This window comes from Nomia melanderi, chromosome 14, assembly GCF_051020985.1.
Source record: "Nomia melanderi isolate GNS246 chromosome 14, iyNomMela1, whole genome shotgun sequence".
In the NCBI taxonomy this organism is placed as follows: Eukaryota; Metazoa; Arthropoda; class Insecta; order Hymenoptera; family Halictidae; genus Nomia; species Nomia melanderi.
In genome coordinates, this window is record NC_135012.1 from 9,745,283 (window position 1) to 9,772,114 (window position 26,832).

Below are 26,832 nucleotides of genomic sequence, written 5' to 3' on the forward strand. Positions count from 1 at the left end.
GTATTCGTTGAAAACATGTTGGAAGAAGTGTGTCGAATCGAATAGAGCGTAGTTCGATGGAATAAACGTTATTTAGAAAATAAAATAATTTTCATATTACACGATTCAATAGATTATAGATAAAAGAATTGTGCAGTGACAATTGCTTCTGGTTACGAAAGGTTTAGCGTTTCAGATATAGAATTCATTCAATACAATTTTTACTCATCTGCAAGTTAGTGTCTATAATTATTAATCCCTTTTCTACTTAACATTGAAATTAACAGCTCAATCAGAACGATAATTATCTGTAGTTTAGTTACCGATAAATGACAATTGAAGATTATAAATGATAATTTGTTATCGAATCAAACTATTGCATTCGAATCATCATCAGTATTACATACTCGGTAGACTGATTTCTGTGCATTCGTGTGATATTCGAAGGTGCAAAATTGCATAAAATATTCATGTCACTAAAAACATACATAAAATATTCAAACTTCGATGGTTATATTTATTAGAAGAAATAATTTTCTATTGTAATTTTATTGTTTTCAATTCGTCTTTAATTGAAATTTTATTATGTAATAAAATATAGAATTCTACTCAGTTTCAATTTGTCCAGTAATCAGACTACTTTTTCACGAAATCATACTTCATTGTTGACTTACAACACCGATAATTATTGGGGCGAGAAAAGGTTCGGTTCCTGTTCATTGAGATCGAAAGTTAATCTGTACTTCGATAGAAACGTTAACAGTATCGACGTTTCGTTGTTTTGCTCATTATTTTGTAAATATATTTTGAAATCAGTTCGAACTTTCACAAATGGAGTACGAAATTCACGTATACGCAATGAATTCATGAAATACGTCGAACACAATGTACAGTTCTGCTGGAAATAGTTTTTACATTTTCCCCTTCGTAATAAATGCCCGATGAAAGAAGTAAATTGCTATTCAGGCGCAGCTTTTGAAAATTAGTTGAACGCGAAAGTTTGTTTTTATACGAGAATTGGCAATGCATTCACATGTGTTTAATCTGTGGTCATGATGTATAGAAAACAATAGAGGCGAAACGTGCGGATAAAAAAAACTTGGTTAACAGCAAATAAACATGGTATATACATTGCGCGGAAGTTTGGAAACATTGGGATAAAATTTGAAAATAAAAAAAGATCTAACAAACAGATATGTTTGTACATGTTATACATTATACATTGTGATTAACTGCTTCAACAGAAAGATAAAATATGAAAAATAACTTGAAATTAATAACAAAACGTATCTCTATCAAATCTTTATCTGATCAGGATACATTTTTTCATTTCTGATCATTTCCAAATGATTCTGGTCATCCTATTTATTAATTTTTTAAAACTTTTTTATTAATATTTATTGATCTTTCAGAAAACTTTCGTTAACATGAAAAGTAAATAACAATACATTAGATATTAGAAAAATTCTGTAAAATAAAGAACCTTTGACAGATATAGTGAAATAAAGTAATTAAAAAAAAAATAAGAAAATATGTGACAATCCTTTTGTGCAAGACATAAATAGCCAAGGAATATTCGTTTAACCATGAAATACGAGTTTCGACTTTAGTGCATAACGTGACCGATTTAAAAGAATATTAAGGAGGACGGAATATTGAAACGTTGATAACTACCACTATAAAACCGTCCTTTTAGATCGCGTCAACGACATTTCTACGACACGAGACGTGAAACACATTCGACGGGGAAGAAATAATTTCGAAGCTTCAATAAATTCAAATGGTATTGTTATATAATTTCATTTCTCGGGTGATCCGCCTTATAATCTATCATTCGGTCTTCAAACGCAAAATGTATTTTACCTATACTCCTGTAATTACCGGTGTTGCTTTCGAATCTGCGACGTAACGCCAGCCCGCCGTGAATTCAAGCGTAACTCGATGATTTATGATTTACAGACTCATTAATTAACGATTTCCGTTGGAACAGTTAGCGAATAGCGGAGCGAAAGTTCATTTTCAACCAGCAATTTTCTACGGAATTTGTATGCGAGCTCCGCGGAAGAGATTGCTGATTTCGTTAAACGAGGAGAAGCATTCGATATTGACGCGATTTTCTTTTTCCTTAGTTTCTTCTTTACCTTCTTCACGCCAAGTAATATCGAACTTGTGTTGAAGTTCCGTCTGTATACTGATATTCCGTTCGTAATTAGACTATGAATTTTACATATTTACGCTGTTTCCTGCATTTTTCAATGAAATGAAACTCTGTATACAAATTTTACTGAAGATCCTTCGAGAAACATTAATCTTCAATTTCTGTGTTGATTTTCAAGTCAATCTTCGGTTAATTCATTAAAGAAACGAGTACTTTGAAAAATAATATGAAACGAGTATCATTACTATTATTATTAAATTAATATTACACTTTTCAATAAAATAGAATGTATTATACGCGTTGAATTTACTTAATTCATGATACATTTTTTTGTTACATTATTCTATAAACATAACATTCATAGTTTACGAATTATTAACTTCATTCATTTCGCAGAAGAAAATTTTCAGCTGTCGTCCGGTATAATAAAATTCCTGCTAATTTTCCATTATAAGGAGACGATTACCCGTATAAAGTACATTCTCCTTTGTACAAATTAATAATAATTTTCATTAGCGAAGTTTAATTCTGTGCTAATTGTTCTGGCCCCGCCTGAGCTAGATATCACGAAAAACAGTACAAAATAGCTTTCCCAATTTTAATAATTATATAAGCAACAATGTTTTCACTGCAATCTCATAGTTTAATAACGTCGCGGGCAGAAACTCTTGGGACAATCATTTCACGATTGTTAACGAAATTGGATGCTCTTATATCAGCCTGCGAAAAGTAAGGCTATCGCGTTATTCGGCTTCCCTGCGTAATTAAATCACAAATTATGAGTTCTACAAGCAGCTGTTGCAGTCTACAACCTTAAGGGAATCAATATTTTTTCCCCAAGTTCAGGGCAAGGCGCACTAAGAACGGGATTAAAGACGTGATAATAGTTCGTGCAACAAAAATTCCATTAAATGTTATAGTTCACTTTACGTCCAGAAATTGTTTCTCGTCGCCCCGCGTCTGTCAGATATTTTCAAATTAAGTTCATTAAACAAAAAGACTGTGATCTCAGGAAAAGACACTCTACATGACAATAAAATTATTTGAAACAATTATTTATAACTTGGAATTTCAAAACTCAGTAAAATATGTTTTGGCTAAAACTTGTTTGTCTTTCAGAGAAAATAAGTAGTTTATAATGAATGTTTAGTTTTTATGCTTTAATTATCAGAGAATGTATTCAGGTTCTTTTCATGAAAGGTATTTTCTGTGTTATTATGAATTATAATTGCGTGTTTGTGAGTGAATTAAATGAACGACTGTGTTTGTCGTAAATAAATGTGTATTCAGAGATTTAGAGACGAAATTATTTAATCTTCTCGTTTAGCGGATAATATGATATTGTAACAAAGGTAATGGTTTCATTAAGCTTTATTGACACAGATAAGACTTTCCATGTTTCAATGGACTTAAGCACTTCGGAATAATCTTACGATTATTAGGTCTAGATAGGTCAATGAAGATTTAAATACTTCTCCGAATCGATATTCTGTAATTCTTTAATTACTCGATGAAGAATTGCGCCAACGAAGAATGATAATTCGTCGATAAGAAATTCACAGCCGTCCTTTATCTCATAGCATCAATTATAATCGGATATTATTTTCTGAATGGTGTTTATTCAATCGAATGTAAATGTTTATTCTTTTCCTAGAATTTACACAATAAAGCATTTCTTCCAATAGTATCTACTCAAATTAAGAAACAACAAAAACGCTACTTTGATTAATTTTAAAAAATCTATAAAACATTAATTTTACTACCTTATACGTTCAATCAAGTACTGTCATTCAGATTTCTAATTTCAAAGTTTTATTTCAGTTTCACATATCAATTTTCAAATTTCCATTATCTCAAATTTAATTTAAAAAATTCATACAAAAACATTTCCACTCTTCCAAAACATCCAAATGCAACAAACATCATTAAAAGCTCCAATTTCCATTTCCATCGTTCCCCAACCACACGATCTCACGATTCCCATAAACCTCCGACGAGCAAACATTTTCACACGGTTACAAACGTTCAACAATGCCCGTTCTGTCTGGTGAACTCAGTGACGGAGTACCAGAGCGAGGAGCTGAAGCTGACGAAGATCTCGCGGAAGGATATGGGCGTGTACCTCTGCATCGCGAGCAACGGCGTGCCACCGGCAGTCAGCAAACGTATTTTTATCAACGTTCATTGTGAGTAATAGTGATTGCGCCTACGGCTCCTAGTTCTCGGCCATCAATTACCGATCCACTTCGGCCGTGAATCGAAAGCGAACGCCCGACTGCAACCCGTGTCTGCGATTCTCTGTCACAGTTCCGCCGGTGATTCGTGTACCTACTCAACTGGTCGGCGCACCTCTGGGCACCGACGTGAACCTGGAATATATTGTCGAGGCTTGGCCGAAGTCGATTAATTATTGGGAAAAGGATAACGGTGAGATCTATGTCGGACATTCGGTGTCTAGCTTGTACGTGTCCCCTCCAGCATGCGCTCCTCTCGTGAGCGAATCTTGTCGCAGCTTTCTGACTTTAACGCGTTCGATGCCTATGACGCCTTTTTGTGTCACACGAAAATGTATCTGGAGAGAGGTGATCTTACCTGATTTATACGATACTTTGTTTACACGGTTTTGCACGGTTTTTAGTTTGAAGAATCTTTGATGTGAAAAGTGATATCAAAAGATGGAATGTAGTGTCTATATTTATTGTACTTATACTGGTGTGTGTTTGTAGTATGGTTGTACTTTGCATGGAATTGAGAAGTTCATTGCGACTTCTTTTTGCATGTTTCGTTGATTAACGTTTTGTAATAGTTAGGCTGTGGATTCTTGTAAAGATTCAAATTTTGATATTGTTGGACAAATAGAATTACAGTAGAAAATGGCTTTTCTTAATGAATATTATAAAAAGCAATATGATTTGGATATTTTATATGATTTATTAAATTTTGTATATCCAATTTTTCATTTTCAAATTTCCTGTAAATGTATAAAAATCTGCTGACTAGTAGTAATATTGTAAATATTCTCAATATTGTATTTGTTTGTGTATTATTAACTGTTAGAAGGTTTTTGTTTTATCTTTTTCGTTTTACCATTTTCGGGAAAGTCCTTTGAACACACGTGAATTTCCATATAGCAATCTAATATCGTTCAAACAATAAATTAATCAACAAAAGCAATCCTTCATATTTAAAAACCACCTTATCACTTTCATTAAACTACTGCTATAAACTAAACATCAGTAAACATTTCTTTTCAATCTCATTTAGTTTAAAATAACGTTCCAAATGATCAAATCAATTTAATAATCAAGAACATTGCAACAATCAACTTTCATTGAATCACTGTCACAAACCAAACATTAAACGCTTTCTTCTCAATTTTATTTAGTCCGAAACAATTTCATTAATTAACTCTAAATATCAAAAGAACACAAACACACGAAATCAGTCCCACAAAACCTGATTAATCGCTTCAACGTCTAATACTATCGTCCATTGCGATAATCTGATATTTCAACGTCGAATAATACACTGCAGTAAACTGTCCCCGTGTTTCCACGTTATCCGGTAATGCAAAAAGAAATGCTTCAGCGCTGAGATGCGTATAATAAACAAGAACCAACGAGACTGGCGGCGAATGCGCACCGTACACGGTAATCTGGCGAGCAAGAAGAATCATACATCCGCGTAACGGAATATTCAATCCTGAAATAGAGTTTTCCAATGTAAAATTACGTTAATGGAGGCACTCCTCTAACATGATTAAAGCAAACTGCGCGGCCCGTGTTTCGCAAATGTTCTCAAGGTTGCGCGCGTTACAAACGCAGCTTTTCTTTAACAGGTTTAATATTTCCGCGCGGAAATTCGTAAAAAAGTTGCAGACAAACGCGAGAGTGAATTACTCTCGGTCGTTCGCAAATATATTCTCGTAGCAGTTTGTAGCCTGTACGAGTAGACACGCTTTCGCTTTAGCGCAACTTCTCCGGAGTACTTCGTCCCAATGCATTCGTATGTAATTTTCACCTTGCACAGAAAATCCTGCGCCTCTTTTTCTCTACCGTACATATCTACATACATACATACATATATATATATATATATATATATATATATATATATATATATATGTATATATGTATGTATGTATATATGTATAGGGTTACGCGCACACCGGCGAATATTTCAGAGTGTAATAAGGAGACCTGGCGCGCGTTTAAGAAGTGAATTTTCGCATACTTTTATATATCTTTCCATATTCTCCGGCTCGTTTTCAATATTCTCAACGATCTCGTATATGCGCGCATATTAAATTTTATTCCGAACTCTTTATGCATTAGAAACGATGTGCTGCCATTTTTAGCGGGTTGGAAATTATTTTGGAATTTGCGAAAGGACGTAGAAATGCGATCAACGATAATGATTCGTAGAGTGATCTTAAATGTGCCTTCTTCTTGCCTTTGTAATTTCATCTGTTTCTTCAGTTTATCTAGGGTAATATGAATTTGAGAATATTATATTTTTTAAGTAATATTTTTTTAATAGATATTCTTGAATATTTGAACCATTCTTTCGGTGGTAGGTGATAAATTATTATTTTTAATTTATTTCAGTTGGTATAGATTTCATATGCTAAACAATAATTTATAATTTGTAATTTGTGTTTTTAACAGTTGACATTGCGAAATTTGCTTCCTTGAAGTAGGACATTCTGTCATTCGACTTTTCTTATATAATATAATTTAAAAGAATTTTCTTATATACTAAAATGGAGTATATTTTTAACGATGAGATAAAACATTAGATTTCTAATGTATAATATATTGGTCAGAGTTCGTTAAATTATAAAATTTGCTTTTAGGTAAAGCCATTTTCATTATTCGTGATTCAATTGAAAACGAGTTAGTTTAGGTGTGAAAATAAATTGGCAATGCGTTGAATAAAACGTTGTCGTTTGATGTTTCGTTTTCGAGAAAATTGAATCGAAACATTTTCCGGGCATGCGTACACTGAGTTCGGCTGGTGTAGCGGTCTGACTATTACAGGTTATTTCTACTTGCTCCGAGAAGAGACCTCGGCATTGTTATACGTTCCAAATCGACATTACGGTTTTTCGCCAATTTATATTAATTATAATGCACGAATAAGAACATTATATTCATTTAGTACACCAATTTTGCAGTATCATTTCTTTTATATTGGAATCTTACTTATATTTATGAATAACTCAATCGACATACATAACTTCTGTATTAAATAATAGCAATAAATATAATTTTATATTAGCACCAGTAAATTAGTGCATGTTTTTAATGGTTTCATATATTTAAATCATTTTTCTACAGTGGAATGTAATGAAAAGATATTGTTCCACTCCTTAATCATGAAACGTGTCTGACCATACATTGACTTCCTCTTTTTGTATTCGTATATGTGTGTTACAATTCAAGATCTGCATCTTCAAATATGTTCATTATATTTAATCGAATATTATTTTAATGGACACTTTCAGATTTTTATTAAATTAATTGTTTCATTTAAATTTGTTCATTCATTTATTAAACTCTAAATTGCTACAAAAGGTGTGAATTTTAATAGATATAAATTCACTGCCGAGAGAACTATTAATTAGTTATACATAAAATTTAACACGACTCCTATGATTACCGATATAATTAACGCGTCCAAATTGCTTAAAAACAATTGCATTATCCAAAATAATTAATGTTGAATAAAAATACGTAATAACGTAAGTAAAGATAATAATAGTTAATATAATAAGAAATTAATAATTGTATTTACTTGTCTCTGCTACGAAGGAAGAAGTAACATATATTCTCATGATAATTAACGCGTCGATATAAATAAATGAAAATATTCTGTTTCCATAGTAATGATAATATCCAGCCAGCAACACGACGTGCAGGCGATCGTCAAATCACGGTTCGAGGTTAAGATGGTGCTGACCATACGCAACGTGCAGATGCCTGATCTGGGCATCTACAAGTGCGTGGCCAAAAATTCCCTAGGTGACGTCGACAACACTATTCGGTTATACGGTGAGTGCACGCCACTGAAATATTTCCAAAGCGAATCCGTGCTCGTACTCTCCGCCAATATATTTTATTTACACGCTGCGGTTCCATCTTTTGGTTTCCCCTCGCGTTTTCTATAATTTATTATTCAGTCCAGTTTGCATGCGTTTACATGTGCGCGTATAATTATGCGGTTAACACTGTCTTCAACGTATGAGAGTTCACAGATCAAAGTGACCGACTTCTCAAATGTTTCTAAATTTTATATCAGACATTAATTGGTCCGTCTATGTAAATTTATACAATTTCTCTGTTTTCGTTTTACGAAGTTAATTACTTTGGGAAGTGAATAATTTAGTGGTGTTTCGGTTTAAATAATATTATATTATTACGTTTATTAATCAGAGAATAGTCAAAGTTTTTGAATGATTTTGAATGATTTCATTTCTTTCTTTTGGTACATTATTTATTGGTCTTTGAAAAAATATTTTTAACTGGCCAAATTTCTTACAGAAACTTGTATAGAGTTTAATCATAATTGAGTATATACATTGTTTATAAATACTGAGAGTATGCATATTACCCTTTTACATTGTTCCTTCCTACAGACTAACTTTGTTGACGGAAAGCGACCGAAAGAAATGTAACAAAATCTTTAATTCACTGTCATTAATGCAGTATGGTGTGTCCCTTCTTGCCTTTTCCCACCAACAAAAATTTTCCACACAGTTTAATCGACTAACGAGCTGCTGGCTTTTAACGGATTACATAAGCAGGACCGTGTAGCACAGCTTCTACATACGGGGTGGGCCAAATAAAGTGTTACAAACTGTTCTCTTTAACATTTTACTGGTGTACGATTTATTGTTGTCGTTTCATTGCACTTTATATGAAAAATGCGCTAATAGGAAAAGAATATTCCAATGTCTGCATGCCATGGGAAGATGGCTCAGTCGGATTTTTGTCGAGTGTGTCTCAAGTTTTGCAGGGTCATTTCGAAGAGAAAATTTCGGCACTAAAGTCCATGGCAATTTGAGTTGTTAAAAACGTGTTTAAACTCCGTAAATCCGGGTTAAAATTTGTCAAAAAATATGAGAAGAAAGATATGGTTATTCTCTTGTTATATGTTGCAAATATATCTTTGAATATATGTCTCTGTAAGTATTGGTATAACCTGGGTATTTTATGCACTTATGCTAAACAATAAACAAACACCTTTTATATTTAACTGTTCCAAATTACCTCTGAAAAATTGATTTTCCTTAAATATCAGCAGTTCACTGATAAATACACTTTTGCAATTTCCTATTTTAACATACTACTATATGAAAACTATAATAAGAAACCAGAACAAAATCTCCGTAGAAAAATAAAATAGCATCATCAACAATTATTTATGCAAACTTCTAGTATTTTAGAAATTAAGAGGTTCCATCAGTACAAAAGTCTTCACACTCTATTGGCAAGTAACTCTCTAGACACCCTAACACTGTCCACAAAAACACCTCCACACAGAAACACCTTGTAATCCAATATTATCCCACCCAGTAGATTCATAGTTGTCTAGACATACCCAAGTGTCGCCCAAAAAATCCTCAAAACCACCGAACATCCAAAAACGAATAAAACAAGAGATATACTTCGCACAGTAATACCTTGTAATCCAATATTGTCCCACCCAGTAGATTCATAGTTGTCTAGACATACCCAAGTGTCGCCCAAAAAATCCTCAAAACCACCCAACATCCAAAAACAAATAAAAAAACAAGAGATATACTTCACAGTAATACCTTGTAATCCAATATTGTCCCACCCAGTAGATCCATAGTTGTCGAATGCATCATAAAGGGCAGCCGGAGACTGCAAGTAGCTCGCTAGACGTTTCCCCTTTAACAAGCTTCGACTCAACCGCTTCGCGTGGCAGCGAGAGCCGTAGGGTCACACAGGCGATTGTAACCATTGCCGCTAACAAAAGAGCGAACAATCCGCGATATTCGAAAGGCTTCGCGATAACGAGGCGGCTCGACGCGGAACTAAGCGGTGCGAGGCTCAGCCGGCGCGATGGTTGATAGCTGCTGCGCTTAACGCCGGAAATCCGTCTCCGGCTGGTGTTATTTCACGGCCGATACGTAACGAGGCGGCCAGGTTAACGAGTACTTTGCGGAAGCCCAACGTGGAAATTGTTGCCGGCGAGTCCGCGGCGGGAGTCTCCTCTGGAAGACTGATCGCCCTATGATAAGTGTTCAAAGTTTCCGGGTGCAAGCTGTGTACATTAGGAAAGATTTCCTGATGTTCCGCTAGCGTTGCAGCTGGTATCAGGGATATGTGGACTTGCTGGTACTGCTGGAATAGAATCAGGATTTCTGATGTTGAGGGTGTAATGTGCTCGGCGCTGAGTGATGAACAGTTATTTATTTTTATGTTGATCGATCGGTAGGTATATTGGTAAATTAATAAATTGGTGAATTGTTCATTTGTTCGATTTTTCGATTCTTCGATGCTTCAATTCTTCAGTTAGTAATTATTAATTAATCACTCAGATGAGTGATGAACAGTTATTTATTTTTATGTTGATTGATCGGTAGGTATATTGGTAAATTAATAAATTGGTGAATTGGTGAATTGTTCATTTGTTCGATTTTTCGATTCTTCGATGCTTCAATTGGTAATTATTAATTAATCACTCGACAATCGGTCAACAAAAACAAGTAATCAATCATCCGCAACGTCGAGCACGTTATGCCTTCAAAATAACAAACGTTGATTTCACTAGTATCAAGTCCACATATCCCTAATGATGTCCACTGCAATACATCGAAAGATATTTACCAATATACTGTTGACAGATAATTTGATGTTTACTCTAACTAGGCCAAGATGGCACATTTACTAAGTCTTTTATTTATAATTTCAACTGCCTACTAGTAACCCAACAAATATCAAATCATCACGAAAAATGAAAAACAGATGAAAACTGACCAATCCTCCGTATTCTTCGATCCAGCCATCAAGCGATCCAACAGCAGACTCCTCGCATCAGGAAACATTGAACATTCATCACAGTATTCTTGCCCGTGAAAGCCTCAAACAAATCGCACGCCCTGTGACAGAGGCGAGGATCCCTGCTCCGCGCGGCGAACACACGGGGGCCGCGTTTACAAGCATCCTCACTTTGCCAGCGCCAAACCTCCGAGGACTCTCGCGGCACGACGTTCCGGAGCAGTCGTACACCGGTCTTCTTTCGGTCAATCCTCATCTATTCGCATACGATCCCCGGGATCTTTCAATCAGGTCAGAGCACTCCGGGGACAGACAGCTCGGGACCCCCGAGCACTCTGCTTGAAGGATTTCGCGCGCTGATCTTCGGCCCTCTTCGTCCCCTTTCCCTCTTCTTCCCTCTGCCCTCCGTTCGTAAATCGTTGCCAGAGTAGCAGACAACCTACGGAACCCGATTACGTCTTGGGAATCAATGCTGTTTCGTGATACTGAGATTTACTTATTTCACCGGTACGCTGAGTCCTCCGCAAGGGCTCGGATTTCGTATATTCTCGTTTCGGAGCGTTCGCGACGAGTTTGACGCGTTGGATGCCGTGTAGAGCGGAGTAGAAAATAAATATTCGGATTTAGGTTTTCTGGCTAGTGTCAGATGGATAACTACTTTATCGTTAATCATTTATTAGGAAGAAATAAAATGTGTACTCTATGCCTAAGTTTACTATAAAGATTGATAATAGAAGAGTAACATTTAATTTATATTCAAAGAACATAAATACTTGGATTTCTTAAATTCCAGGGGTTAATGCTTTGACTGCTGTGTCAGTTGTGTGGGTGATACAGTTCTTTGTTTAAATTAGAAACTAAATTTGTTTAGAATTTAAATGTTTGGTTTTGTATACATGTTGTTTCTATTTTGAGGGGTTTTAGTATGTGTTGGTGTATATCTTATTGTATTCAGACGACATTAAGAAGAATGAAGAAAAGGTGTTTTACGAATTTTTTTAAGGCAAAGGGTTATTAACATACTGTTTGAAATAATAAACGAACTTTTCTTTTCGATTTATTATTGCCTATGTAATTTCTAGGTTCTAATCAGTAGCCATGCTACTTGGTCATAGAGAAAATTAAAAAGGTTTCAATAATTATTCCAACAAGAAGCAAAAACCATGACATTTAATACGCATTGCCAAAGAAAGGTAATACATCGCATAATTCTGATATGAATTTTCACTTAACACGTTTCTCTGTAAAGAACGTTCCCGGTATTTTACACTTATGCAGAATACAGAGTGCAGCAGGTTCTCTCAATTAAATTTAAGAAAGGAATTTAAAAATATTGTTTGAAAGCGGAAATTTCTTTTATGATTACCATGGACAGACAAAAAAAGATCTTTTGCGTACTTCGTACGCATATTCTTTTACTGAAAAAATATAAAGCCGCCGTTGAAATAATCTTAATTAACGGCCATCAAAAATACCTCGAAAAAAAACATTAACTTGATTAAAATACGAAATGAACAAGCACAGTGCGAACGTGTACGCGGATTCCTATTTCTCAATGTTAATTTACGGAATCTCATCTGAAATCAAAATTTACTCCTTCACAAAAATGTAAAAAGCCTCGTTACAGGATATAAAAGAGTTTGTCCTCTTCTGCGTTTTAATAATTCTCTTCGGCTAAAAGCACGTCAAATCCGCTATTTATTTTTCGTGCGCCATTAAAAAGTGGAAGAGACGGAAAAGTAAAAGGAAAATTTTCAACATTGGTATCGTGGTTATCAACCCTCCGCCTCATAATATTTTATCACTGTCGAGATAGATACACACGTACGTTAGATAATCATCTCTGTATAAAAACGCATTATTGATATGAATTTAAATTAAAAATAATTATATTGTATAGTGTATACAGCATTACCGTTCAAAAGCCAAAATCAGAGAAAGTAAAGGTTTCGTGTTGCTTTTAATTCAAATGTGCAATTTATTCATTAAACCAAATAACGAATCGAAACTAGTATACTGAAGAATTATAAACATTCAAAACTTCATTATAGTTTCGTGTGACTATTTTTAATCTTTGGCATAGCAGACTATTTTTTCACAGAAATACTTATTTTCGTTGAAAACGATAAGTCAATTGAGACACATTATTTCGAAATAAATCTATATTTACTGAAAGTTATTATTTGGGACTCAAAAGGTTAAAGCAAAAGTTTCCAATATTTTACAGAGATCTCTGGTCCAGCGAAGACGCAGACAGCGGTGCGGCCATCTTTCTACGACGAGGAGGACGAGATCGTTTACGGCTCGGCGGAGATGGACAAAATGGAGAACAAACCTTTTTCCGTGGACAACACGATTAACGGTCACCTTGGGTACCCGTCGGTCGCCACGCCGGTCCCGACAATAAGGATCGGCAAGAAGAAGTCAGCGATCAGCGTCAGTTCCAGCGCGGATTATCGGGCGACCCTGAGTTCGCTGATCGTCGTTCTGACGCTGATCATCCTCCGCCAGTGAGCGAATCGGACTGAGAAGGTTTGAGGAATCTGTTATAACAATTTCGGATCGATATTAAGGCCGATCGGTATATTGAGGCACGCTTTGTTTCTCGGTTAAATTCGGCGCCGACGAAGTATCGTCTTCCCTGAGTGGCTTATTCTTAAATCGTAGCTTTAATAACGAAAACGGCGACCTGGTTGAAACGACGGTCCACGGTTGAAGCAACGAACGTTGGGCACGAAGCGAAAGGAGGTCCTTTTAAAATTGGAATTTAGGACTGATGGGAGAATGGGAACGTTCGAGGAAGTGAAAATAAGCGTTTCGACTCGTGACTTTGTTTTTGACCTGTTTCCTAGAGGATGTTGGTGTGGATATTGGTTGGTGACTATGTTTGTATGCTTTTGTGATTAACTGGGAATTTCGTTGAGTTGTTTGTGAATTTTTATGGGTCTTGTTGATTCGAGATTCGTGTGGTGGAACCTTGGGATTTCGAAGAAATTTTTGAGAATTGTCATACTGTGGGGTAAAATTGTATTATAAAACACTGTTGTTTGGATGCTTGGAGTAGCTTTTGTTATTGAATTAGATTATTTTTAAGTAGTATATAATTGGAACTTTAAAATTGAAAAATTAATTTGTACAATATTATCTATACAATGATACATTATTTATATAGGTAAATTTTCAAAAACAATTTTTTCAAAGGTAAAGTTTCGTCCATAGATACCCTGTTTCATATTTTAAAAATTTATTTTTGCACATTGGATGAATTTTTACCAGATAACAATAGTATCTGCAAAACTCAATGTGTTCATTAATAAATATTTGCTTGAAAAATTAAAAATCGATAAATGATTATTGTGTAGTTATTCCAATTAGACATTAATTATTGATTCATATCTCGTAATGTCATTAATAAACTCCAATGTTTCAGTTCGAATTGTCGTACATAATTCGGTTAGGCAATACTCAGGAAAACGGCGTTCAGATAATCGAAGCTACACCGTGTTAAATTTAAAACTAGTTTGAAATGTTAAGCGAATGGAATTGGAAACATGTCACGAGTATTATACGACAGGTTAAAATTGATTTTCTCGTCTAATCATAGATTTTACAAAAATAAATTCAGATATTGACTCGTCCGATATGGATTACGCGGTATTTAAAAAATATTCAAATAATTGATCCCTAGTGTTGCTGCACTCGTTAAAAATACTCATTCTTAGAGTGTGCATATTTATGCAAATTATTTGAAGTGAACATTGTTTCAAAGATCGAACTCAAAATTATGTATTTAAAGGAAAAAATGTTCTCAATCCAAAATAAAATGAAGAGTTCATTAAAAACTTCCAAAAATTTTATTGCATAAATATGATATATTATAAACATGCATACTTGTAATAAATATATGAAATCGCAATTTAATCCTTATAGAGCATACACAAACGAAATAATATTTACCAAAGTTTTTAATAGAATATTCACAAAAGAAAAAATTGAATTACAAGTTTCAAAATTACACATGAAACTAACTGAGCAAATTTTCAAATATTTCTGGTCACGAAGATTACAAGCGTACGATAAACGAAAAATTTGGAAAAGCTTGAGATACCAGAAAAACATTAGGATACCAGTTGATGCTTCGAATTATGGTTACACCGCGTTTAACCTTTTAATCAATGCAATTGCGCACGATAGCGGGGTCGAATTAGCTCGCACGAGTCGTAAATTACGTAGCCAGCGGAACGGAGGAAATGAAACTCGCGTTGGAACTTTATTTGTCCCAAGCAGGAAAGAGAGAAGGATAAAATATTAACAAGTGTATTCCCGACATGTGCGAACTCGCTGTTTGCGTTGATCCGGCATCGCGCGATTGCCTCTGTTCCGCTCCATCTGTTGGCTAATAAAAAATAACGCTTTTAAGCTACGAAATATCGAGCACCGATTTTATCGGGGAAATTCCGACGGAATTATTAGATCCCATCGAATCGCTTTCTATTCGTTGTTCGCCTATTTACATTTCGCGGATGCAACAGGATCTTTTTATCCGTTATTCGCTCATTACCGATTCTTCGAGTGTTCATTTTTCATTCGATATCCCAGAGGAAAATTTCAGTACGACCACTTGAAAAACGAATGCAGCAATATGTTCGATTCAGTTGTACACTTCTATTACCGATCTGGGTCAATTACGGTGATGCCAATGCAGTAACAATAAACATCCTGCAAACTGCGAGGAATGTGTAAAAAATTCCCACTGTTCCGTTCGGCGCGCGAATAATATTTTTTAATGAACTTCTGACAAATATTTAGGTATATTAGAAATATTTTTGACGTATGGGAAACGTTTAAATCAAGGGAGTGGGAAATAACGTGTTTCGAGTGTATTGCAAAATGTCGATTAAGTCGATTTTTTAATATTTTCTCATAAATTTTAATGGAATAAATAATAGTTTTTTTTAGTTATTGATGGATTTACTCGTTTCATCGTTTTTTTTCTAAGTCAGAAAGCCCTTTTTTTATTACTTTTGAATGTGTTGTATAATAATTTTAGAAGCCAAAACATTAATTTTCTCAATTTTTGTCATTGTTGGTACTTTTAAAATTAATATTGTGATTTAGAATAAATTAATTTCACTGTTGATGATAATTATTAAGATATTGATTCTCCGTGTTATTATCAAGTGGTTGACTGTTTATGATCACTAATATCATAATTTATTACTTAGCAATTTGCTTACTATTTTAGTTATAGAACAAACTCCCATTTAAACAACTTAAATTATTATACCTGAATGAATTTGTCACTAAAAAAGTATTCGGACATTACTATACCGCAGATTCTATGCATTTATTGGATATATGATTATCTCTGATTCCCCACAGATTACTAATTATTAAACTTATTAATATCAAATCTATTAATCTCAGTCTGTCTCATTCAGAGATCAACAGAAATATTAATTTTCCTTCGATTCTCCAAATTATGTTCCATAAAGAAATCAATATTTTTCACAAATCATTTCTATAATCTCTCAAACCATACCCACAGCCATTATACAGCTACTTCCAACTAAATACTCAACGAAATTAACAAAAACCAAGTTCGAATCGGTTCACAATTCCCAAAACAACATCCCTACTACAAACCACCAACTTATCTTCACTCTCACTAAAATTCACAAGCACAATGAACTCAAACCCAACAACCAATCGCCTTTCTAAAAAAAATTCTCTCGCAACGAGCTCGTCTTCAAAATAAATATACATAAATCCCTCGCAAAATTCGGCCTTCGTATTTTTATGACGCCATCGGACCTTTATCGCTTCGTGCCCGATGAAAATCATTCACCGTGGATCGCTGGAGAAGGAAAACGAACGAGAAGGGAAAGAAGAAGGGCAGGAGGGAAAGACAGAAAGAAAGGGAGCAGAAACTAAAGAAAGGGGAGAAGGAAATTGACAAAAGAGGAATCAATCTCCGCGATCGCGAGATACTTTAGGTCTAGACGAGTGGCACCCGGGGGGAGGTATCGGCTAAGGGGCGTGAAATAATGAAGAAAGAAGAACGGAGCACAGACGGACAGGAAATATGGTCCTGGGTCGGCGCGCGTACGCGCGGATCGGATCGCATCGGGCCGGCCCGGGCGCGTTCCTCTCTCAGTTTCAGTGGCAATAAATTCGCGTGGGTGTACATATACGCTTGTACACGTATATCTATGTATCATACACACACGTACCAGGGATACACACGGAGACGCACGCAGGGGCTTGCACGTGTACATGTGTGTGCATATTGACACGTCAGGGTAACTAAGGTATTCTGTATAAGTAGATCCTCGTAAGCGGCAAAAGCGTAATAGGGTATATATATGGCGTACTGAGAATCATAGTGCAGGTTCAATATTATTAGAAATAATTCTGTTTGGAACTGGTGATTTTCGAGTTAGTAATCCTTATGTGGTTATTGACTAATCAGTTGAGGTTGAATTCTAGGATCATGATCTTGGGGTTTGATGTTTAAAATACTTTATAGTTTATAGTCACTTCTTGTCTAAGAATCACTGAGAATCATAGTGCAGGTTCAATATTATTAGAAATAATTCTGTTTGGAACTGGTGATTTTCGAGTTAGTAATCCTTATGTGGTTATTGACTAATCAGTTGAGGTTGAATTCTAGGATGATGATCTTGGGGTTTGATGTTTGAAATACTTTATAGTTTATAGACATTTCTTGTCTAATGTTTAAGGTTTTGTAATTTAATTTTTAAACTAAAATTATGGAAAGAGGTTTTTGAAGTTTGAAAATCTCTTTTAGCGAAGGGTTGTATATTATTGAAATAATATAAATTAATTATCTACTGTCTAGGATTACTTCTGAATTTTGTAATTGAATGAGACTTCAAATATCGTGCGTGTAGCTGAATATTTATTACTAATTATTTAAATAAAGAGAGATTTGGTTTTCTTTTCTAATGTTTATTTTATTATTTCCTTTCTTATGAGTTTAGAAATTTTGCGTTAATATAATATGGAAATAACATGAATTAATTGGCTACTGATATAAAAGATTCATAATAATATATTAATAGAAATAGTTATATAATTGTTACTTATTTAGTATAATTTCTTATTAATCTCATAATCAGACTACAAACACCATGTGTTCAGATCAAAGAATATCTCTAGCAGTCTTTAGTATCCGGGATGAAGCTTAATTTGATAAAGAACATGCATCATTCAGATAATTATGATTCTCAGCACTCCATATATTATATATATACACATCGCGTTTTCGATGATTGTCGACAGCTTTTTATGTGCGGGGCGCAAGGGCGCTGTGCATGAACGACGCGGCGTTCTAACCGGATTCCTTCGATCGGACCAAGCGATTTTAACGAGCGCGACGACATACTTGTACGCCCGCGGATCGAACAATGCTTTGATCTAGGAACTGCGATCTAGGTCTTCTCTGCGGCGCGGTTCTTTTGAAGAACGCCGAAGAGAGGAACAATTGCGTTCATATTGCTCTGTTATCTTAATGTCTGTTGGCTTAATCGTGATCTACGAACAACCATTGTTTTTCCCTTATATTGATTGCGATTGACGTGATAAGTTACTTTCGCTTGTAATCTATTCCAAAATTAATTTTTTTAATATTGTATTTTTATATAAGATTGAATTATTTTTTTCTAGTTGGAAAAATTATTTGAAAATAATATCGTGTTATTTTCATGATGGTGGATTTTTATTTGAATCATTAGGATAATGGTTCTTTTTTGTAATCGATGAAATTTTCTTATAAGTCCATTGCAGATGTGACGTGTTTGCAATATGTTGAAAGATGTTTTTATCTCGTCCTGGTGTTTGAGAGTTGAACAATCAACAGACTGTTGGATTAATTTTGTAATGTTAGAAATCAAACAGCAGACAACGCACAAAGTTCTCAGATGTTTTTCGAAAATCCTTGTTTACGATACTTCTAGATATGTTTAATCCAAAGTGCATAGTTATACAACATGGAAACTATGTCAAGATGGGAAGCAATTACTACGTATATTGACATGCATATACTATAATTACATACAGCCTGCAGTCTAATAATTATTTATAGAAGTTTCTCGCTTTTATTATACTTGTTTATCTGTTGTATAATGATAAATCAATACGAAGCTTTCTCAGCTCTCATCTAAACGAGGCTGGGTCACTTTCAGTCCATATTTTATTTAATTTCCCGATCGACTTATCGTCTTTCTCTTTTAATTACAAATCCATTAATTTTGTTTTCAAATATTCTGTGATAATGTCTAGAGGACAAAAATTTTAATGTGCATCTGAACGATTTCAATCGTAAAATATATAGCGAAGTGGTTTTTAATTATTTTGATGAAACATTGGTAGAAAAAGATTTTACAGAAGTATTTTATATGTACTTTTTTTGGTTAAATATTATTTATTCCGAAGGGGTGAACACAATCGTCAAATTTCGGGGTGAGAAATGTATTCGACCGACCTTATAAACTGCTGAAGTAAAAAAACATACGTGGTAAAATGATTTACACTTTAATAATAAATTCAACTTGCAATAAGATTCCAGAAAACTCCATTTGTTTAAAATTATATATTAAAATTTCCTATACATTTGCGAAAATTGAAAGGACAAATACACTCAACATTACAACAGATTATTTAAAACCTTCATTGAATTTTCTACAAGCAGAAATGTTTAAAAGTACACAAACAGATAAGAAATTTTCATTATATTTTAAATAATTATGTTACGATAGACATTGGAAGTTGCTATAAATTTCTTTTCCAGCTCAAAAACATATTTTTCGCCCCCAATTAACCAACACCAACCAAGACTACACGTCAAACATTTTCACAAAAACCATTTCCCACCAAAATTTTGCCAAATTCAACTTCGGTGTTTTTACTTACCACCGAACCATCCCTGAAAAACTATCGATTCCTACGATCGCACGAGCAGCCATCATCAAGGCGTACACTCGCACGCTTGTTCGCATCCAAAGGGCAAAGAGCATCGCGAGCGCATTCGGTAGGCAAGCGAGTCCCGTTTCCTAGACGATTTTAGTTCAGATAGAAAATCGAGCGTCACGGAGAATGAGCGTGAAAGAGAAAAAAGGAAGATGAAGAAAATGAGATACTAATCATATTTTTGTATTTCTGACTGTTGATAGCGTACTTCGGTTCTCTCCTGTTCGTTTATTTGTCGACGCGGAAAGTTCGGTTTAATCCTTATGCGTCAGCGACGGCGGACGAGGCAGAGAGAAATAACGCTAGGGAAATAGAGAAAGAGAGAGAGAGAGAGAGAAGCGTAGGATGTGGAACGAGAAGTTGTACAGTTAGCTGAGAATCACGCGATTGGGGATTAAACCGTGACAAGTTTAACGTTCGATTACGACGTTGACAGACGCTTACACCGGCGTCGATGTGTACTCAACGCTAAATAAATGAATCTCTCTAACCCGTTCGGTTCCTCTACTTCCAAAGAGGAAGAGGGAGAGAGGGGGGAGAGAGGAAGTAACTAAACGCGACTGGTGCTATCAATGGATCCCGAGTTTCCTTATTCTTCTCGTATTACTTTCTTCGTTCCGTATCGTAGGAATATTTCTTTTACATTCTGTGTACCCTTTCCATTCTATAGGGAGACTATCGCGACAGTCCGCTTTAGGCGATTTCTATCAGTAAAGGAATTTACTTTCTTCGGAGAGTTCCCTGAATTTTCTCCACAACGAATATCGATATTAGCGGTCGAGGGGAGCGGAGATGATTTGGGGACGCGCTAGGGCCGCGGGTTTCGGATCGTTCGTGGCGACGCGACGCCGGGAATATTCTAAGGGCTAATAGAACCTTTGCCGCGATTCTTTAACAATTTTCGAGCGGAATTGCAAATCAGGGCTGCAGCTGTTCAGTAAAATGGTGGAATTGATTTTTGATTTGTCGGGACAGCGTGGGCTTCGCCGATTGAAGCTGTCTGTCAGAAATAGACGGAGGATACTGATTGTATATTGTGTTTCGATTAAAAGGTGCGTTTCCAATTATTGATTGATGATCGCGACCGATCTCGCTGTAAGATATTTGTAGATTATTTTGATTGGAAATACGTATCAAATATTACTATGATATCAACATGTTCAGATTGAGAAGTGTATAGTTTTATTTCGTTTAAAATCTATTTTCCGTTGAATATTTTTGATAATTATGGGTTATTATATTTTTAACATAAATATTTTTTAAATCTAGTTAGAAGCGACTATAGTGTCGTATAGTTTTGTTTTCCTCGATATTTACTCATGACTCCCTGAGCTTCCGCCACTGTGCAAGTGGATACAAAAAAGAAAGCGAAAATAATGTGGACCTAACCTAAACCTAACCAATATCCAAAATTCTCAATAAAAATACTTTAATACCATTCAAAATATTTCTAAAAGAAATCCACAACCACTAACAAATTTCATATTTTAAATAAACACCTTCCTCACACTTAACAGTTCGGTTTAATCCTCCTCTGTCAGACTCGCAACGAAAATTTTAAACTGAATTTGACAAGTGTAAGCGTCATTTATTTTTTCAAAATCTAAGTTAAATATTAATCATTTGCACTTGATTTACTTTCAATGTTGTTGTAAACTTGTATTTATTTTTAGAGTAATTAATGAAAGTACCTATTATTATTATTATTATAAGATTCAATTTTTAAAACAGTTTATAATTGCCACCTCCAGCATGACATACGAGTGCAAAGAGTTAATTTTCTATTATCAATCGTTACCATTTAGAGTAAACGTAGACGTAGCATAAGCGTCAGAATTTTTTTCCCGAATGAATTATTAACGATAAAGTAGTTATACAGATCACAGTTAAATAAATCATAAGACAAGAGGTTAACCTTGATTCCAACCGAGTCAAACCACATCCACCGAAAAGCCACCGCGCATCAAACATTTTTTCAGGAATCACCTTCCAAAGCCTCATCAAGATCCCTCGTTAGCCAGGGCCGCAGAGAGACCGCAATAAATCACTGGCACATTCACTCCAGATTATCGTCGTTGCACGTGAACGCGGTCCACCCGTGAAGCGGGGGAAAGAATTCGGCCGATCGTTAGAAATTATATAAGCGGATCCGGCTTTAAGGACTGCGCGAAGAAGATCCTAGTTCCTTCATAAATAAACACAACTGCCCGAACAGCTGGCACGGACGTAATTCATCGCGAATTAATTTAAGGGCCAAGCCCCTCTCTCTCTCCGTCCTCCTCTCTCCCGAGGCCCTGGCGCTTCAACCCCCCCAACCCCTTACTACCCCGTGTCTTACCTTCTTACCCGCGGCGGGTACTTTCATTAAAGGTCTGCCGGCGCCATTTGGTGGCCCGCTTTATGCTGATTTTATTTCCTTTCTTTCGAGAACTTCAGATCCACGGTAATTGTGCGGTATTATTACCCCTCGCGGTGGCGTAATGGCCGTGTGAAATATGGCCCATCGAACCTGGGCCGTGCCGCACCTCGTGAAGAGGATTTCACGGTTCGCTGGGAGTCATCGTCAGCCACCCAGCGTGGACTTCATCCGTCCATGGAGAGACGGCGACGCGGCTCGGCTCGGCTCGGCTCGCCGGGCTTCTTCCGAGTCGTTCCGCTCGCGGGTATCACGGACAAGTTTCGACGGTGGCTGCGTTTCGGTTTGACGCGGGATAATGCACTGCTATGCTTCGGAAGTTCTCGGTCTCGGATTGAACGTTGGAGACGTTGTACTTTGGTTGGGTTCGCTGGAGGAAGAGAGGGGCTCTTTGTAACCGTTTGAGAGATTTCGGAAGAAGGGAGTTATGGTTTCGAGGGTTTTGTTTGGAAAAATTTAGGAAAGAAGTTATGGTTTTGGTATTTCAGTTTTTGTTTGAACATATTTGGGAAGGAAGGTAGTTTTGATGTTTCATTTGAAGAGTCTTGTGAAAGAAATTATGTTTTCGAGGGTTTTGTCTGATAATTTTGAGAGACAAAGGTTGTGCTTGTTGTATTATTTGATTGTTTCATTTATGAATTTAGTAGCTCGGGTTTTGGGATTGAAGGTTGGAGACGTTGTACTTTGGTAGGGTTTGCTGGTGGAAAAATGGGGTTGCTTATAATTGATGGACTTAGGGCGTTATGTTTTTGATATGTTTGAAAGAATTTGGGAAGGAAGTTATATTTTTGGGATTTTATTTGTAGAATTTTGAGGGGGAAGTTATGGTTTTGAGGGTTTTGTATAAAATATTTTGAGAGAGAAAATCTTCTTGTTTATTATTTGACTATCTTGTTTGTGAACTTCTTTGTTGTTTTATTCTTTAAAGATTTGAAAGAGAGATTGTTGTTTTGACGTCTTATTTGAAGAATTTCAAGGGGGAAAGTGTTACGTTTTTGTTGTTATACTTTAGGGTTATTTACTTATAAGGGCTGAATGTTCTTTTTGTCATTTGATACATAAATGTGATGTTTAATACATAATAATATTTGTTGATGGATAAACGTCGAAGCTGGTTGTTAATAAAATATTTAACACATTTTTTTATTGGGCATTATTTATGTTGAAGAGAAAACAGATTTCAAAGATGAGAGTCATAAATATTCTTTTTCATATATATATATATAAGAATTTAAACATAGTACGTAACTTTTTTTAATCCTAATTCTATCTTACAGTTCAAAATTTGTCACCTGGATATCCTTTTAATTTAAAATTATACATAAATCTAATTTACATCTCTTAACAATATGTAAATTAACTTTGAAAACATAACGGACAGGCACATAACAATTATACGAGACAAGAATTACATAAACTTGAATATCAAATTATACAATCCTTTTACACTCATCAATCGCTATAATTGTCCAAAGGACAATCGAATATTACATAATTCCACATTTCAAATAACCTCCGAATGGACTTGAAAAGCATTTCATAAAACGTTCTCTTTCATCTACATTCGAATTAAGTTTCAATTTACGGTTCACTTTTACAGAATAAATCTGCCCAAAGGTTGCAATAATATTAATGAAAAATTAATTCGAAATATTCTGCTCCTTACGCAATAATTTTCCATTGACGGTTTCGAAATTCCGGTCTGTCATGAACGATCCGAAAGCGCGGCGATGGATTAATTACGAAAAGAAGATCTCTCGATGTCGAACATTCGCCCACGCATTTCTATATGTACATACACATATCTATCTTAACGATTAGGAACATAGCGAGTCGTTATTTCCGTTTCGTTAGGCGTTTTTAAAGGGAGATTGGAAATATATCACGACACAAGGCATATCACTCGAATGTCCGATTGGTTCCGATGTCTATGACTATTCACGCTCTGTCTCTACTTTCAGAATCTCCTGCGAAAACAGAGACAATATCAGTATGTAAAACTTTATCCGAGAGAAGGCGAAAGGGGAAATCGTTTATAAGAGATTCTGCGAGGTGAATAACAATTAACCAAGTACTTTCGTGTTACGTGTGTGAGAGCATTCGTTATTATACATATACTCAATGTACAATTTGTATGAATAGTTGCTTTACGATTTCTACGCTATCTATCATGGAGTATATGTTACATACAGACTAATCTAATCATTTAAACTACATAATCGATCATTTATACTATGTTTAAGAATGAAAGATTAGAGTTGAAGTTTCACTTTTGGTTTTCAGTGTTATTTCAATCATACCACTATTGAAATTCTGATATCTCAGGTTCTCAAGAATTATCTCTGCAACAAATGTTGATTTTTATGTGTAATTTTATTGTAATTATTATTTAACGTTCTATTACATATTATGTAATTATTTGTTACATCGTTTCTTTGTTATCAGTAAATCAGAGGTACAAATATTTCTGTTTCAGTTGATGTAATTATAAATTGTAAATTAATTGTAACATAATTTAATATCATTAATATTCCGTTGAGGTTTATATTAAAATTATTTTCGTAACTAATTATTTAATCCGCAACGTTACTATTTTTTCCGAATTTCAATCATTCAAATGAAACTCCTGGTTAAACACTAAGTCAAGCTCTCAAGGAATCAAAACCTTTTATCATTTCAATTTTCATAGTACTACCTCGATTCTCCTGTCTTATTTATCATTCATATTCTCATTAGTCAATACACGTTCTCCCGATTAAATTCAATCCTTTGCCATTATTATGACCGCTTTGTTGACTCAGTGCCAAAAATCCCACGAACCGTCGCGTCACGATCTCGTCCCGTCTGACGCCGAAATTTCCATGTTTGCCTGTAACATATACGAATCCACGAGCCGGACGTCTCCGAATCGCCTTTCGAGTCTCAGTGTCTGAACCGCGGCCACTGAGGGTTATCCGACAGGTGTGCATCATGGCCAATCCGACGACCACCGACACTCATGCTTCCAAACGCTTCTCCGATTGTAACAACAGACAATACAAAAGAACTGATTTCTAATCGAGCGAAGAGATAAAGGAAAAAGAAAAAAAAGTAAGAAGAATACGAAAAGTAAAAACCAATTGTACAGAGTAGGTTCCAATTAGAACCATCGTTGTACATTGTCGCAGTCAATTTTTCATTGCTTTACGAAACACATTAGTTCCACTTCGATTCTAGTCGTAACCTCGACGCACGATCGTAGTTTGTTAATAGGCTGTAGATTTTCGTCCGAAATTAAAACTGAAGTAACTTCGAGAAACGATTGTATCGAAAACTGATCTCTTAAGAGCGTAAATTCTCTTAAGCGGATCTTTTAAAATTTTAAATATTATAATTAATTGAAATTAAGAAAGTATGTTTTATCATTAAAGCCTCGTCGGTCACTTAAAAATACTTCGAAATAACAATATTTTCTATTTTAAATTCTACGCACTCTTCCTCGCGGAGTGCGTCAAATCTGCAGTCTATTCATCAAAGACTAGACGAGAATATTGTACAGTTAGTTTCACTAGACTGCGATCGTCGCTACACGTTGAAAAGGGTTCCCCCTCCTTGACTTTCTGATTTTCGAAGAAATTTATTTTTCGACGCCTCGAACGAATTCTTCTACAACTAGGAGTGTACAGTAGCCTGTAAAGTCGAAAAGTTAATACGCGTAGCCTACTCGGTACTGAGTTTTCCTTCGATATGGCTAGCGGAAAAATATAAATCCGGAGCGCAGATGTTATATCGACCCACGGCTTCCTTGTATGAACATTTGTGTGTTTAATGGATGTAACGATGCAAGTGAACGAACATATCTACGAAACCAGAGGTAATGGGAATATTCGATAGGCAGGTGTCTTAACGTGTTTTCTCGCGAAAATGCGCGTGTCGTATCGATTTTCATAATAAACACGATATTTCGTCTAATCTAAATACTAATTTCATTTTATGTAATCTGTGTACTGTTTAATTTGATTCGATATAACGTAAGTACCGTCTAATTTAATTCTATTTAATCTATCTACATAATTCAATTTCTAATTTATTCAATTGTCTAATATAAGTAATATAAATTATCTTTGATTCCTCTGTTTATAAATATATGAAAGATTGCTTCAGACATAGAAATGTTCAAGTAAAAAAATAAATAGAAAAGATTCTTCGAGATTCTTAACAAATTCATTTAAATTATTCTTTCATATATTTCTAAACAACAGAAATGTTAAGATTTTCCG

General features: G+C 35.1%; 1 protein-coding gene across 2 annotated transcripts in view; it reads left to right on the forward strand.

Annotated features, from left to right (window-relative positions):
* The window catches only part of LOC116429020 (lachesin), a 142,478-nt gene extending 117,474 nt beyond the window's left edge, over positions 1–25,004 (forward strand). The window contains exons 7-11 of one of the 2 annotated variants that reach the window (XM_031981383.2): positions 4,195–4,323; positions 4,445–4,564; positions 8,023–8,190; positions 13,394–13,698; positions 13,834–25,004. In XM_031981383.2, coding sequence (XP_031837243.1) covers positions 4,195–4,323; positions 4,445–4,564; positions 8,023–8,190; positions 13,394–13,680 — 704 coding nt within the window. In that variant the 3' untranslated portion in view covers positions 13,681–13,698; positions 13,834–25,004. Of the gene's footprint in view, positions 1–4,194; positions 4,324–4,444; positions 4,565–8,022; positions 8,191–13,393 lie in introns of both variants that reach the window. The other variant, XM_031981382.2, reaches the window with a different exon arrangement.
* The last annotated feature ends 1,828 nt before the right edge of the window (positions 25,005–26,832 follow it).